This window comes from Rosa chinensis, chromosome 5 (assembly GCF_002994745.2).
Source record: "Rosa chinensis cultivar Old Blush chromosome 5, RchiOBHm-V2, whole genome shotgun sequence".
In the NCBI taxonomy this organism is placed as follows: domain Eukaryota; kingdom Viridiplantae; phylum Streptophyta; class Magnoliopsida; order Rosales; family Rosaceae; genus Rosa; species Rosa chinensis.
In genome coordinates this window covers 58,896-74,038 of record NC_037092.1, presented here as the reverse complement: position 1 = coordinate 74,038, position 15,143 = coordinate 58,896, and the positions used below count along the sequence as shown (strand labels likewise).

General features: G+C 38.0%; 1 protein-coding gene across 1 annotated transcript; it reads left to right on the top strand.

Annotated features, from left to right (window-relative positions):
* Positions 1-7,395: 7,395 nt before the first annotated feature.
* LOC112202863 (sodium/hydrogen exchanger 6) lies at positions 7,396-15,131 on the top strand. Its single transcript, XM_024343885.2, has 22 exons — positions 7,396-7,722; positions 7,812-7,863; positions 7,942-8,001; positions 8,117-8,141; positions 8,245-8,330; positions 8,436-8,547; positions 8,985-9,047; positions 9,160-9,179; positions 9,264-9,361; positions 10,618-10,646; positions 10,756-10,787; positions 10,877-10,924; positions 11,021-11,081; positions 11,164-11,261; positions 11,379-11,454; positions 11,550-11,569; positions 11,863-11,960; positions 12,038-12,147; positions 12,676-12,753; positions 14,373-14,476; positions 14,564-14,646; positions 14,776-15,131. The coding sequence occupies exons 1-22, from the start codon at positions 7,521-7,523 to the stop codon at positions 14,829-14,831; spliced, it is 1,611 nt and encodes a 536-aa protein (XP_024199653.1). The 5' UTR covers positions 7,396-7,520; the 3' UTR covers positions 14,832-15,131.
* Positions 15,132-15,143: the final 12 nt, after the last annotated feature.

Sequence of the window (15,143 nt, the reverse complement as noted above, 5' to 3'; positions counted from 1 at the left end):
ATTGGGAGAAGGGAGACTAATCTCTCTAAAATTAAATAAATAAAACTTTGATTGAAGAAAGAAATTTGGAATTTACATCAATGCAAAACATTATATTGGGGCAATAAAACCCAACAATTATCTCTAAAGGCCAAAACCCAAATATAATTGCATTTTGCCAAAAAAAAAATCCAAAAGAAAACAAAGAGGTAAAAGAAAAAATGAAGAAACATAGTCTGATCCAGTCCACCAAAGGCCACAGCGCCATCCTCACCACTACAAGCAACTAAACCATGAAACTTGCTGAAATTTTAAAACAAAAGCTAATTGCTCTTAGACAAATCACCAACACCAACCATATATATGTAAAGAAAGCACATAATTGATAATTGAAGAAGAGAAAGAAAAATCTAGATAGCGAAAAAGGTTGATGTAAAAAGACACAGTTTCCTACACTAAAGCTTTTGTAGGGATTGTGGCAGTAAAATTGGACTGGATTTATATGTAGAAACATTCCCAATGCAGTAATCCACTAACCCCTAGTCCACTAGACCACTACAAATGGCAATGCATTACAAATTAACCCAAAGTTCATCAGATGAAGAGGTCAAAAACAAGCCAAAAAAAGGGGTTAATTTGTAACAAAACACTCATCTCCATCTCCCTCTCTATCAATAACCCTTTTTAGGCTTTTTTTTCTCTATCTCTCTCACTGGGATTCATAAAAAAGATGTATGATAATAAGAGAGAGATGAGATCTGGCCTCCATTCTCTTGGAGAATGGTAAAGGGGAAGAGAGGCAAACTGTAAGGAAGAGCAAATTAAAAAGAGTAGAAGTGAGTAGCTGATGATTCGATTCTCCTTGCCCAGATCTGAGATCTGTAAGAACTTCAACTCTGGCGACGGGTTTGAGTCTGCAGTCGAGACGAAGCAAAGTAGCCACATCATGCAGTCTGTGAGAGGGTTTATAAGGAAGTCGATTGAGGCGGTGGTAAGGATTCAAATTTCGGTTTCGGTACTTCAAATTTAAGGAAATTTCGGAGAAATTTTCAATTTTGGTGAAAATTTCTGTTAAAAATAAAGAAATCACATTAATTGCATTTATAATATTTTTGAATGAAACTTTTACATCTGATTGGCAGAGGCGGAGCTCACCCATGCCGTGTCGGGGATGGCGTGTTGATGGCAGAGGTCCGGCGACTTTGGAAAGGCGGCGCAGCTGGTGGTCCGGCAACGGTGAATGTAGCGGGTTTTGGCCAGCCAAGCCTGGCAGTTCGTGTTCTTCCCGTGTCCTATGATGAGGCTTTGGCTTGGGCCATTTTATTGGGCCTGGCCTGGGCTATCTTTTTTTATTTTCTCTGTCTTTAGTTTTATTTATCTAAGCTTGTTAGTTTTGTCGCGTCATTGGCATGTAATAAGTCTCTGCATGTTTTTTGTAGGGCTAGTCGGGCTAAATGTATGTGTATGCACTCTAAGTGTCTTGTCTGGCCTAGTGAGGTGGCAATATATGATTAAATGGTTGCAACCTCCTAATGGCAGAATGAAACTAAGTGTCGTCGGATCTATTTTCTAGCGGCCTAGTGGGGCTCGAACTCCTGACCTCTTATATATGAGACCAAAGCTTTACCACCCCACCAAACACACACCCAAAAAAAAAAAAAAAAAAAAAAACTAGTACTTTAGTAGGTTACTAAACTAGTGTTTTAATTATAAATGTGCTATATCTTATCTTATATAATTAAGCCAATTTTTGAGGGAATGGTTAAACTTTTGAACTACCATATATGCCCTCACATAATATAGATATTAATAAATAAATGGATTAAATTCAGTTTATCCCCATGAGGTTTTGGGGTATTTCCATGTTAGTCCATGTCCTCTCAATTTAATCAATTTGCTCCTCGAACTCTTCAATTTTCCTCAACTGTGTCCAATGTCTCATTTTTTGTCCAATTTGGACGTTAAATCTAACAAAGAAGCTCACTTTAGGGGCTAAAATTATCATTTCATGCAAAAAAAAAAAAAAAAACACCACGACCATATTCGATCCCCTTTCTCTCCGCTCTCCTCCTCCTTCTTCTTCTTCTTCTTCTTCTTCTTCAACCTAATCTTCTTCTTCTTCTTCGATCTCCGGCTACCAAAATCACTGCCTCCCTCAAATCCAATTTTTCTCCTAGCCTCCACGAACCCATACCTGCCCACCATCTTCTCTCTGTGGCTAGTTCAGAGTCTCATACTCTCTGTGTCTCATATCCCCAAATCCCAAAGATGCAAACTTGAACCCAGAATCTAACTCACCTTAGCCTTCATGGGCTACTCTCTAATCACACCACCACATACTCCTCCACCTTTTCTCAATGGTGCACCACATTCTCTTTCCTCCCGGTGAACAAATTGTCGATAACAATCACATCGTTCTCTCTAGAGAGTAACTTATCGATTAGGTGAGACCCAATGAAGCCGGCGCCACCGGTGACGACGATCTTGGGCCTGCACTTGCCAAGGCTGGCGGGGACCCTGCCGGCGTTGTGGGGGAGGTCGGTGGAGAAGGAGGCTGTGTTGATTCGGTCATGAACGGAGGAGAAGGATCTAGGGATGTAGGGATTGGGCTCAGAAGGGAGAGAGTGGGCTGGAGGATGTAGAAAGTGGAGTCGACGAGAATGCCAATGACGATGAAGAGGAGGTGTTGCTCTTTGAAGATGTAGTTGATGGATCTGGGGAGAGATTTGGGTTGCTTAAAGGCTTTGGTGGAGTAGGAGGAGGCTAGGGAGGTTGGGATCTTTTCGTCCCTCCTGTGATTCATGCTCGATTGCTTGTGTAGCTATTTCATGCTTCTGCACTCAGCCTCATTTTCTTGTTCTTCTTGTTCGTCATAGAGATGGAGATGGATTAGGCTTGGTGGTGGATGATGGTGACAGAGTGAAGCAAGTGGATTTTAATGGAAGAAGAGGAGGAATCAGAATACTTGATTAGATAACCAAGCCCTGCTAGGTTGATTCTCTCTCTCTCTTTTTTTTTTTTTTGCTTAATTGGTTATCTAATTGGTTTTGAATTTCTCTGATGATTTTGAATCTGTATATTGCAAAAATTGTTTATTTTTACACGTGAGCTTTAAGCAAAAGCAATTATGGGTTTTTCCGCTTGTGAATTGTGAGGAATCAAATGGGTCTTTGTTGGTGACTTAATTTGGTTCTTTAGAATGGGTTTTAGATCTAAAGTTGGAAACTGGCCTTATTGTTTAAGTGTTGATTTAGGGTTAATGGGGAAGAAGAAGGAGGGCGGAGAGAGAGGGGGTCACATATGGTCATGGTGTTTTTTTTTTTGGATTAATTTCAGTTTACCTAGTCCAACTTTAGGGCAATCTTCATGTTAGTCCCTATTCTTTTAATTTCATCAAGACTACCCCTGTACTCTCACTTTTAATCAGCCGTGTCCAATTCATCCAAATCTTCGGTCAAGTGATGACGTGGCAGAAGACAGAGTTGTGAAATTTCTATAGTGCCCCTCGTCAAACTTAAATGAAAAAAAAAAAAAAACTAATCATTTTCTTCAATTTTCTTGGTTCTTCAATTTGCATCTATTACTGTATTTGAGAATCTACAGAAGCAGAAACAACCATAACAATCTATACAAGATCAGAGTTAATCCTTCCATTTCACTTTAACAAAACTTAGTCCCAAATATCCAATTACCAATCAACCCAAAATCCTAACTTTTTGCAGAAACTAACAGGAACACGAACCCCAATTGATTTAGATGAAGCAAGAATATATTGAATCTAACCAACTCTCAATTATCAAATATCCAAAACTTCATTGAACCCAGATAGATTGAACATAGACAAAACCCAATGTCCAAAATCTCATATTCAAACCCACAAAGCATGCAACTTGAGAATAAGAAAACAAACAAAATTGAAAATGAACAAAACCCAGGAGAAAAAATCTAAAATCTTTACCTAAATTGTGAACCCCCATAGCCAGGAACAATGTGATTTGAATCACATAAACAAATTGTAGATGAAGAAGCAAAGGAAGACGTTTCCTTATACAACAAACCCTCAAAACAATGCAGTATTGTTTCTATTAATGCCCGTCAAAACAGAGGAGGAAATCATGAGTCTCTGGCCTGCTTGATAGAGATGGATGGAGAAGAAAGTTGTGTCTACAGAGAAAGTCGTGGTTCGAAGAAATTCAATGGCCGATTTCGACAGAAGGTTCTTGAATTCGAGCTCCAACTCTTCGGATTTGAGTTGCGGAAGTGGGTTTCCTTCATCGGAGTCAGACTCCATGTACAGATCGAGATCGAGGTCATCGTCTTCATGCTACAGCATGCCGAGGCCCAAACCCATCCGCACCAGTGTCTTATTGACTCAACCCGAAACCCATTGGAAGCTGATGCAAGAAAACAGGTTCGTGAAGATGAAATCCAAGGCGTTGAAGATTTACAGCGGCTTGAAAAAGGTGAAGCAGCCAATCTCACTGCGTGGAAAACTCGCAGTTTCTCAATTCCATTCTCAACGACGGAAATGGAAAGAAGGGAAACCCAGCCTTGTAAACAGACTGGGATTGACTCTGAGAGACCAGGTCGAAAACTGAAGAACTAGAGAGTTGTAGAAGAACCGAAGAACCAAGAAAATTGAAGAAAAATATTAGTTTTTTTTTTCATTTAATTTTGACGAGGGGCACTATAGGAATTTCACAACTATGTCTTCTGCCATGTCATCACTTGATGAAAGATTTGGATGGATTGGACACGGCTGATTAAAATTGAGAGTACATGGGTAGTCTTGATGAAATTAAAAGAATAGGAACTAACATGAAGATTGCCCTAAAGTTGGAGTAGGTAAACTGAAATTAATTTATTTTTTTTTGCATGAAATGACAATTTTGACCCCTAAAGTGGGCTTCTTTGTCAAACTTAACGTCCAAATTGGACAGAAAATGAGACATTGGACACGGTTGAGGAAAATTGAAGAGTTCGAGGGGTAAACTGATTAAATTGAGAGGACATGGACTAACATGAAAATACCCCCAAACCTCAGGGGGATACACTGAATTTAATTCTAAATAAATTATTTATATATGAGGATAAGATAGTCAATTGACTATATCATATTTCAAAAGATTGCAATATCTCCCATGAAAAATAGAGAAACTTCCTCAAAATCAGGAGAGGAACTGCTGTAACTTTTTTTAATTTTAAAAAACAAAAAAAAAACCAATTGACATATGCGGAGCACATGTTAAGGGGCTAGTATTGATAATGTGAATGTTGTTCAAGTAAATCTCTATTTTGCGTCTGGCCCAAACTCAAGTAAATCTCTACCCACCTGTTTGGATGTTGTAGCTTGAAGGTGGCTACAAAATATTCTAGGGTTTTAGATCTTGGGCTGTGCCTAGGGGTTTTGGGCACTAGTCTAGGGTGTTGGGCTTGCAATTTTCTTTTTTAATTTTAATTTTTTCAAATTGGTTCGGGAGACTGAAATGTTTGTGATTCATCTCCTTATAGAAAAAGACTTAGAAATTTCTCAGGTTTGAGATATGACGCTAAGAGTACCTGCACCTCTTGTGCTATTTTGATTTCCCATGGGTGAGGTGATCAATAAATGAGTAGACAAGTTTCTTAAAAAAAAAAAAAGTGAGATTTTTTTCAAAACAAAATAACTCAAATTTGAACAAATTTCTGTTCAAATTTTTCTATCAATCCAAATATGATAGACCGTGATTTTTTTTTTTTTTTTTTTCTAATAGATCATGATTCTTTGGTCCGAGATGAACATTACATGTGACATGAGCGAGCTTAAAGATGATTATTATTATTATTTATTTTAATTAAATTTTTTTTGGGGTCGTGATCACTTACCCAATTTCAACTTAAAAAATGCACACTTACTCCACTAAGAGTTTTTTGACCCCATTTACCCAATTCAACATCTACTGACAATTTTACCCCCATTAATCAAACTAAAAATCACAGATCTCTCTCTCTCTCTCTCTCTCTCTCTCTCTCTCTCTCTCTCTCTCTCTCTCTCTCTCTCTCTCTCTCTCTCTCTCTCTCTCTCTCCCCCCAGCCGGCAGTGGCGACCACGCCTTCAATACCTTCTTCGTCAACCTCGATCCCTACGCCGGCTAGCACATCCCAAGCCCCATCTTCGTCGACCTCTGCCAATCACCGAACACCGTTCTGGTGCCGATCACTGATTTGGTGCTGACCATCCTCAATCATGGATCACCGATCTGAAGCTCCCATCCCGTTGCGGTATCGAAACCTCACCAAACTGAGACCAGTCGGAGTTGGGTTGCAGGTGAGCGACTGGAGAAGAGGACATGGGGAAGACGAAGGCGGAGATGGACTGCAGGTGAGCGACTGGAGATGGGCTGCGTCGGGGCTGGGACCGGTCGGAGATGGGCTGCAGGTGAGCGACTGGAGAAGAGGACCTAGAGAAGATGAAGGCGGTCCGGTCGGAATCGGGCTGGAGAAGCATGGGTGTCCACATGGGAACTTTGGGTGGCCGGAGAAAAATTCTATTGTTTTTTTTCTTCTGATTTGGTTGGTTTTTTTTTTTTTAATTCTGATTTCGCTGGTTTTTTTTTTTTTTTTTTCCTGATCTCAATGGGAAGAGCTCCGAGAATGGGGAATGAAAAAACAGAAAAAAAAAAAAAAAAGTGAACGTTTACAATTGAACATATAAATTGATCAATTGTGTCTGTAGTGTATTCATTTTGGTTCACTTAAGGGCCATAATATGATTTTTGGGGCAATAATATGATTACTGGGGGGCAATAATATGATCAATTGTGACCTATAGTGTATTCATTTTGGTTTGGGGAGTTTATACAATTCACTAGACAGAAATAATATGAATTTGGGAGGCAATAATATGATTACTGGGGGCAATAATATGGTTACTGGATATTATTAAGGACCGGTCGCCGGATTTCGGTCACTGGTTGTCAGATTCCGGTCACGGTCACCGGATTCCGGTCACCAGTCGCCGGATTCCGGTCATCGGTCACCGGTCGCCGGCGCCCTGCCACTGGTCACCGGAGGCAGGCAAGGTGGATGATGACTTCTCCCTCTAAGTGAAAAAGAAGGAGAGGACAAAAAATTCTCAAAAAAAATAAAAAAGAATTAATTGGGTAAAGGGGAAATAATCCCTTAGAGTGTTTTGGGTAAATGGGGTTAAAAAACAGTTGGTGAAGTAAGTGGGCAATTTTTAGCCTAAAATCGGGTAAAATAATGATCATTTCCTTTTTCTTTTTTTTTTATTTATATGGGAGGGGAATTGATGGGGAAGCCTAAAGAAAATGTAAAGCCGAAAAGGTCGATTTGTCTTTGTTTCTCGTTCAGAAAAAGTCAAACATTTCGTTGACTAAGTTTCACGAAATGATATTCATATAAAAAGAAAAAGAAAAGAAAAAGAAAACGAAGAAAAGGAAGGAGAGCATTGCGGTGAAAATTAAGAAATAGAGTCCGGAGTGGAACTGGCAAGTCTGGTTGCGTGATTGAGCAGAATAGGGAGAGTGGATAAATTGAGCATGGACGACCAACACCAGCTGATGGCGATGCAGATATCACCGGCCGATTCCAATGGTACCACTCCGGCCAAGGAGCAGCAGGCCGCCGGAGTTGGCATTCTTCTCCAGATCATGATGCTCGTCCTCTCTTTTGTCCTAGGTCATGTCCTCCGCCGCCACAAATTCTATTATCTCCCCGAGGCCAGCGCTTCGCTTTTGATAGGTAACTTTCTTCTTCTTCTTCTTCGACGATGACCTATCCTCCTTCCTTATTCTTTTTCATCATTTCGTTAACAAAATTATTATCGGCAGGTTTAATTGTTGGTGGACTTGCTAACATCTCTGATACCGAAACTAGCATCAGGTCTTCTTCCATACCCTAAACCAATATACAAACAGGAATTTTACCCCATTTTGCTAACATCTCTACTTTGTTTCTCAGGGCCTGGTTCAATTTTCACGAGGAGTTCTTCTTTCTCTTCCTTTTACCTCCCATCATATTATATCCAAAACTTACCTTGTTTTTTCTTGCAACATTTTCGTTTTTTTTTTTATATATATATATATATTTTTATATCGGCTGCGGTATGGTTTTCCTTGACGCTTTTTGTTCTCACTCAGTCTGGCTTCAGTCTTTCACCTGTAAGTTTCCTACTGCTACATGGTAGCTCTCACATAATTGTTTGCTTTCCTATTGCATTGCAACCCATGTCCTATTAATCTGCCACACTATTTTCGCTTACAGAAACCTTTCTTCTCTAACTTTGGAGCCATTGTCACTTTCGCTATCCTTGGAACCTTTATAGCTTCTGTTGTCACTGGTGTTCTAGTGTAAGTCTTCTGTTTTATCATTCACATCATTCATAGTATAGTATTACGGCATTCCTCACCTCACTATGGTAGACTCATTCGTCCCTCTTCCTTTTCCCGTTGTAGCTACCTTGGCGGTCTGATATACCTCACCTACAGACTTCCATTTGTGGAGTGCTTGATGTTTGGTGCTCTTATATCAGCAACCGATCCAGTCACTGTCTTGTCCATCTTTCAGGTGATCTTTTGCTCTACCTCATGCTACAGTCAGTTCATCACCACATGCTTAGTATTTTATGATGTGGATTTCCAATTCAGAGCACCCAACAGGAAACATGAAATATATGGAATCCTTTCTAGAAATAAAAATTGATCAATTCCTACTCTATTAGTATATTGTGTTTATGAGCTCCTTGTCCGATCCTAGAGTGTAAATTCATATGTGCCAGGGTACCTTAACATGGCCAAGGGAACACATGTCTTATCGATGTGGTGTTTGGAATTTCTGAATTTCAACTGTTTGTACCTTCTGAATCTCGTCAATGCTTGGCTTTTCTCAAGTATTGAGGCCTCATAATTTAGTGTGCATTGAACATATCAGAGTGTAGGTTTCTTTCCATTCTGATTTTCCACAACTAAAATGAGTTCTAAAATTTGTGTTGGGAGTGATTGCAGGAACTTGGCACAGATATGAACTTGTATGCTCTGGTGTTTGGGGAATCTGTTTTGAATGATGCGGTCAGTTTCCGTTGCTGTGTATTTATAGCCCATTTTGTTATGACATCATTTGGCTAAAGGTTGACCATTTTTACTGGATGAAATTGATTTCTTATGTCCTGCCAATCAACAGATGGCAATTTCCTTGTACAGGTATGTAGAGGAAATTATTCTTGTACCAACAGTTTATATTTGTTTGAAGTTCAGGTCTAATTCAGTCAGTGTTCTTCTATGTAGGACGATGTCCCTGGTCAGGAGTCATGCATCATCTGGAGAAAACTTCTTCATGGTTATCGTCAGGTTTCTTGAGACCTTTGTTGGTTCAATGTCTGCAGGTCAATGTTTAATATCCTCGTGTATAGTCTAGTATTGTTGTTTCCGAGTCCTAATATTTTTTTGTTACTTTTCATAAAAAAGCTCATTTTGCTGTTCAATTGTCAAATTTTGTGATTTCAAATGCTGTGATACCTAGACCTTTTACTCCTGTTATACCAGTTCAATGTGAAAGGACATAATACAGGTACGGCTGCTATGGCTATAACACTAGATTTAATACCTGTAGCCAACACCCTATCTGAGTCCATGTAACATGGATTCTACATGCCTCCAGGAAATACTTTTTGGTGGTCTCCTTGATGCAGAACCAATAGAACAAGAACTGTAGATCTAGGGTTTTAACTCAAGTCGGAACATAAAAGACTACAAAGTGGTTAAGATAGAATAACTAGGATTAAGTAATCCTAAAATCCCTAGGCTTAAAAATGATCAGTAATAATATATGGAAATGATCTTTCCAGTACTTGCTGAAACTGAATCGAGCAATGCCAGATCAATGCTTGGGCCTTAACCTTGTTTACCACGTCTCCTAATTCTTTCTGCCATGTAGGTACTCCATCACTCCTACTTAAACTAGTAAACTGCGACTGCTTTATCAGAGTTGATGCCAGACTAATCTTAATTTAGCATTGTATCTCTTTGGTAATCTGAATGAATTTATCATTTTGAAAATTCATGTTTAGAAACAAAAAGGAAAAGTTATAGAATATAGATGAAAATTAAGCTTCAAGGTGGATACTCATTTGGTTGTGATGGTTGATGGAATCATATATGTTCAGTAGATACTTTTGTGGAAATAGTCTGTAGGTTTGTCATAATTTGGATAGCAATGCTTGCTTACTCATTCGAGAAAGAGTGAAGGTGGTAGAAAAATATTATCAAAATACAATTTACGGATAGTATGGACTATTCAGGTTTAGATATTGGGGTTCATGGGACTAATATATGTAATATGATTTACAAAAGATGGTACACGAGACATTGTGAAGGTTGCAATACCTACTGAAACTGCTAATAAACTTTCATCTAGAATAGTCAAGTCCAAAGGAAATTTGATTGGTGATGTATTGCCAGATTATATTCAGTGAACAAACAGCCTTCAGTTTGTAATGGTCACTGAGATGTATTGCTCAAACAACATTGACAATTTTTTCCCCTCCTTTTGCTTTGAAGTTGCTTATGCTCTATTATATAAATGTCTCCTTGAGTCTGTATTTTGTTTCTTAGTTACTAATGCATTGATATTGCTGTGCAGGCATCGGAGTTGGCTTTACTTCTGCTTTGATATCCTTTTGTTTCATTACTTTTATATTATCTTTGTCAATCTCTATCAATCGACTTTTGATAAGCTACTGTGGGTAGATTGTATTTGGGAAACCTTAATTGTGAAAACCTTTTCAAGTATGCAGGGTTGGATATTGACAAGTGAGTGCTACTTTTATACTATTCTTTGCCAACTTTGGTTAATTACTACATATTGTGGCAATAACATTGTTGTTTCGTTATCTTTCCAGTCTTCAGAACTTGGAGTGCTGTCTTTTTGTCCTTTTCCCATATTTCTCGTAAGTGCTCTTCTTGACTTTTTATTTATTTATCTGTGTAGTAGTTTTAATCTATGCTCTTATATGCAAATTGATGTCAAACTATTGTCTGCCTAGGTACATGCTTGCAGAAGGTCTTGGGCTCTCTGGTATTGTGTCAATATTGTTCACAGGAATGGTAAACTGAAGTATAAATTCTCCTGTTTAGTTACATATCCCGAGTGAAAAGCTCTGTTATGAAAATGCTTCTCATCTTTCAGGTCATGAAGCATTACACATATTCAAATTTGTCAGAGAACTCTCAACGATTTGTTTCAGCCTTTTTCCATTTGATCTCATCACTAGCAGAGACATTTGTGTAAGGGAGTTCTTTGTTGTCCTCACCATATGTAAACTAATTAATCTATTCTTGCACATAACACCACCTCCTGCTTTGTATTGATTGAGATATCTTTTTTTTTTCTTCCTTTGGCAGATTTATATACATGGGCTTTGATATCGCTATGGAAAAGCATAGCTGGTCACATGTTGGATTCATTTTTTTCTCAATTGTATCCTTTCATGAGTTGTGAATGGTTAAAGTTCAGTTATACTCTACCAACTGAAACTTCCTCTTGTTCCTTAACTTAGTATGTGATTGCTTCAGATATTTATTGGAGTAGCAAGGTATGCCTCAGTAAACCAGCCTTTGGTTACAAATTTGTTTAATTACCATCTTTAACTTCCTGGGGTATCTTTTAGTGGCCAGTATAACTATTCCATTTTATATCAACCTTAATATAAGTCAACCATAATATAAGTCTTAATATAAGTCACTTGTTATCTTTTAGCGGCTAGTATAACTATTTCCACTTTATATCAACCTTAGTATAAGTCACTGTCCACTTTATATCAACCTTAGTATAAGTCACTGTATTGTTTTGAAATTACTGACGACTGTTTCTCATCATTTTTTGCAGGGCAGTTAATGTTTTTTCTTGTGCATATTTGGTCAACTTATCTCGACCTTCACATAGACAGATACCAGTAAAACATCAAAAAGCACTTTGGTACAGTGGTACGACTAGCATAAATTTGTTGTGGTTTATTTATTTTTATTTTTATACTCTTATAATGAATTACTGGATTGAGTAGGACTTCGAGGGGCCATGGCTTTTGCCCTCGCTCTGCAATCAGTTCATGATCTTCCAGAAGGACATGGTCAGACTATATTCACTGCAACTACTGCGATAGTTGTTCTGACGGTACACAAATTTATTATTTTTCTTAACATATAATGTTCTAAATGTAGGGTGAATTGAATACCTGGTTTCCCTGATAGATCTGTTTCTTATAGTCATGATTTCTGAACTGAATCTGTATTCAACACTATGTCACTAATCTCAAACCGTTGAACTTATTTAATGGTAACAAGGATAAGTTGTTTGCTTGATTGTGGAAAAATTGAAACCATTTTAGTCAATTTATTTTCTCTTGTTTGTATGCTATTGTATCCAGACTCTTGCACTTCTAGTCATGTGTCTTAAAATGTCTGTTTTTCAAAAGGTAGATAAATATTGTTTGAAACACTAATTGCTCCAAAGTTTTGTTTCTGTATAAAACAGAAAGTCATGTTTTTAAAGAAAAAATGCAAACAATCCTAGCCTCCTTCAGAAATGGAATGCCATTATTTACTTATTTGACACCTGGAGTGGAATGAGGAATTACCAATATGATCTATATTTGTAGTGTAATTGTTACATGAATGTGCCCTTTTCTGACTAATTCCTTAGGTATTATTAATTGGAGGTTCAACGGGTACAATGCTGGAAGCTTTACAAGTTGTAGGTGATGAGAGTACATTGGGTGAAGTAAGTTCTCGAAATCCGCCAAACAAATGTGTTTATTTACTTGTTCTTTGCTAATCTTCTGGCGGTTGAGTGTACTATTGTAATGTTATAAGATCTTATGTGGATCATTCTTATCATCCAAGGTAGGGATGGCAAAAATCCCCATCGGGTAGGGTACCCATAGGGTATTCGACCCTAATGGGGAGAAATTCGGGGAAAATCGGGTAACGGGGATGGAGATCCTCAGTATTCGAATTCTGAAATCGGGTACGGGGAGGGGATGGTATTTTGATCTCCATCCCCATACCCACCATCCCCATACCCACCCAATAAGAATTATACGAAATACATATATATATATTTGTTTATTTATTATATATATATTTTTGATATTATTTATAAATAAATATTTATGTAAACTTCATCTTTTTGTCAATATTTAAATTCTGTTAATAAATATGTTCAAAAAAAGGAAAATTCTTTTAATAAAAGATCTTTATCAACATGTTAATTTTCCTTGATTGAAATAAGAAATTTATTTTATTTTGATGTTCAATTTTAACTTCATATTTTACAATCCATAATTGTTTGTATAAATTTTTATATAATAAATTGGTAATATTCTTAATGGGGATTGGGGCGGGTATGGAGACCTAGTCCCCAATGGGGACGGGGACAGGGAATCCCCAGTATCTTATTACGGGGATTGGGGAGGGTATGGGGATGAAGAATGAAGTCGGGTATGGGGATGGTAATTTAATCCCCTTACCCTACCCTCCCCATTGCCATCCCTAATCCAAGGATACTGTTCACTATGAATACCCTACGCTAGAGTAGGGAGTTAGGACTATGAAGACTGTTTACTACCACTTTGCTTCTCTAATGTCAGAAAAGTGCCAAGGGTTTTGGGTCCTTTACTGTCCTGCTGTTCTGTGTCTGTCAAAGGCTCAGTTATGTGCTCAAGACTATCTACATGCACCCAGCTACCGCGCTGATGCCGTAGGGCTCTGCCATACCAGGCTGTCCATGAGTTTTGTTCATTTTGCCACTCACGATGGCTTTCTTATTTCATGAACTTTTCCTGTATAGGATTGATTGGTCTCTGGTTCGGTGGTTCCTGATATTTTTTTTTCCTTCTTTTTTTCTACTCATTTCAAAAGATACATACAAACATGTATTGAGTTTCTTGTTCATGCGATAGACATTTTTGGTGAGAATACCACAAATGGTGGTATTCTCTGTTTAGCTATTTGTTGGCTGAGTTTTTAACAGATGATGCCAGCCCGCCTGACGGAGATGGCAGGTTTGGATATTATTCCTTATAAGTATACTAGTTTCTTAACCTCATGGACATGTCTATGCTTTACAAGTTCCTCTGAAAATAAGGATAGGACAACCTTGAGGTTCTGTTAAGCTTGTGTTTGTGAAAGTGGGATTCAGAAATAATATTATCTCTAATACCACGTTTAGTTGTGAGATCAGCACATATGTGGTCTCGATTGCTAAGGAGAAGTTTGAAGTGGCTTGTAACATGGATAGCATTACATGGTTGAATTATGATGCTAATCTGCTTTCATGATTACTGGCGATCTTGCAACTCAACAAAACTGACTATTTTGGATGCGTATATATATTTTCAGAGCTTTGATGGTAACAATGGCTACGTGGCTCCTTCTTATGACGATGACGAGGAAGGATCATCAGGAAACAGGATCAAGATGAAACTGAAGGAATTCCACAAGAGGTAACATTTGGTTGTTAAATTTCTTCATGAATGAACCTGTTTTTCATCTTGATTTACATTCTAAGCAGTAAGTTTTTCATCCTGCAGTGCAGCTTCATTCACAGCTTTGGATCGAAACTATCTCACCCCGTTCTTTACAAGTCAGAATGGCGATGAAGCAGAAGAGTTTGGTAAGATAGACTTGACGTGAATTTCTTGAACTAACATCGTCCATGACCTGCATTAATTTTTTATTTAATTTTTTCTTTTCACTGTTTTATGAATCCAGTCTATTTACACTTTTTTTTTTTCCTCAACAGATGAGCCTGTGTCTAGTTCTACAAGACCAGTTGGTGGTTTCCACGGTCATGGTTAATATTCACGGTGAAGCAAGATGTTGGAAAATGGACTCAACTTTGTATATAGACTTACTTTATTAAAAAAAAGGCTTCCCAGGAACGGCACAAATGAGGGAATTGGTTCGCCTCTTGGAAAATATAGTTGTGCAACTGCGCGTAACCTCTAGCACAGTGTACTACAGCCAGGCTTCTAATATTAATTTTTTTGCTAGTTTTTGATAATCTTACGTCCATAGAATACTAACTAGCATCTGTACCTAAATTTGCTCACTTAATGCTTATACAAATCTGATCGACGTTTGAAAATTGGGTAAAAATTCTTTCTGCAA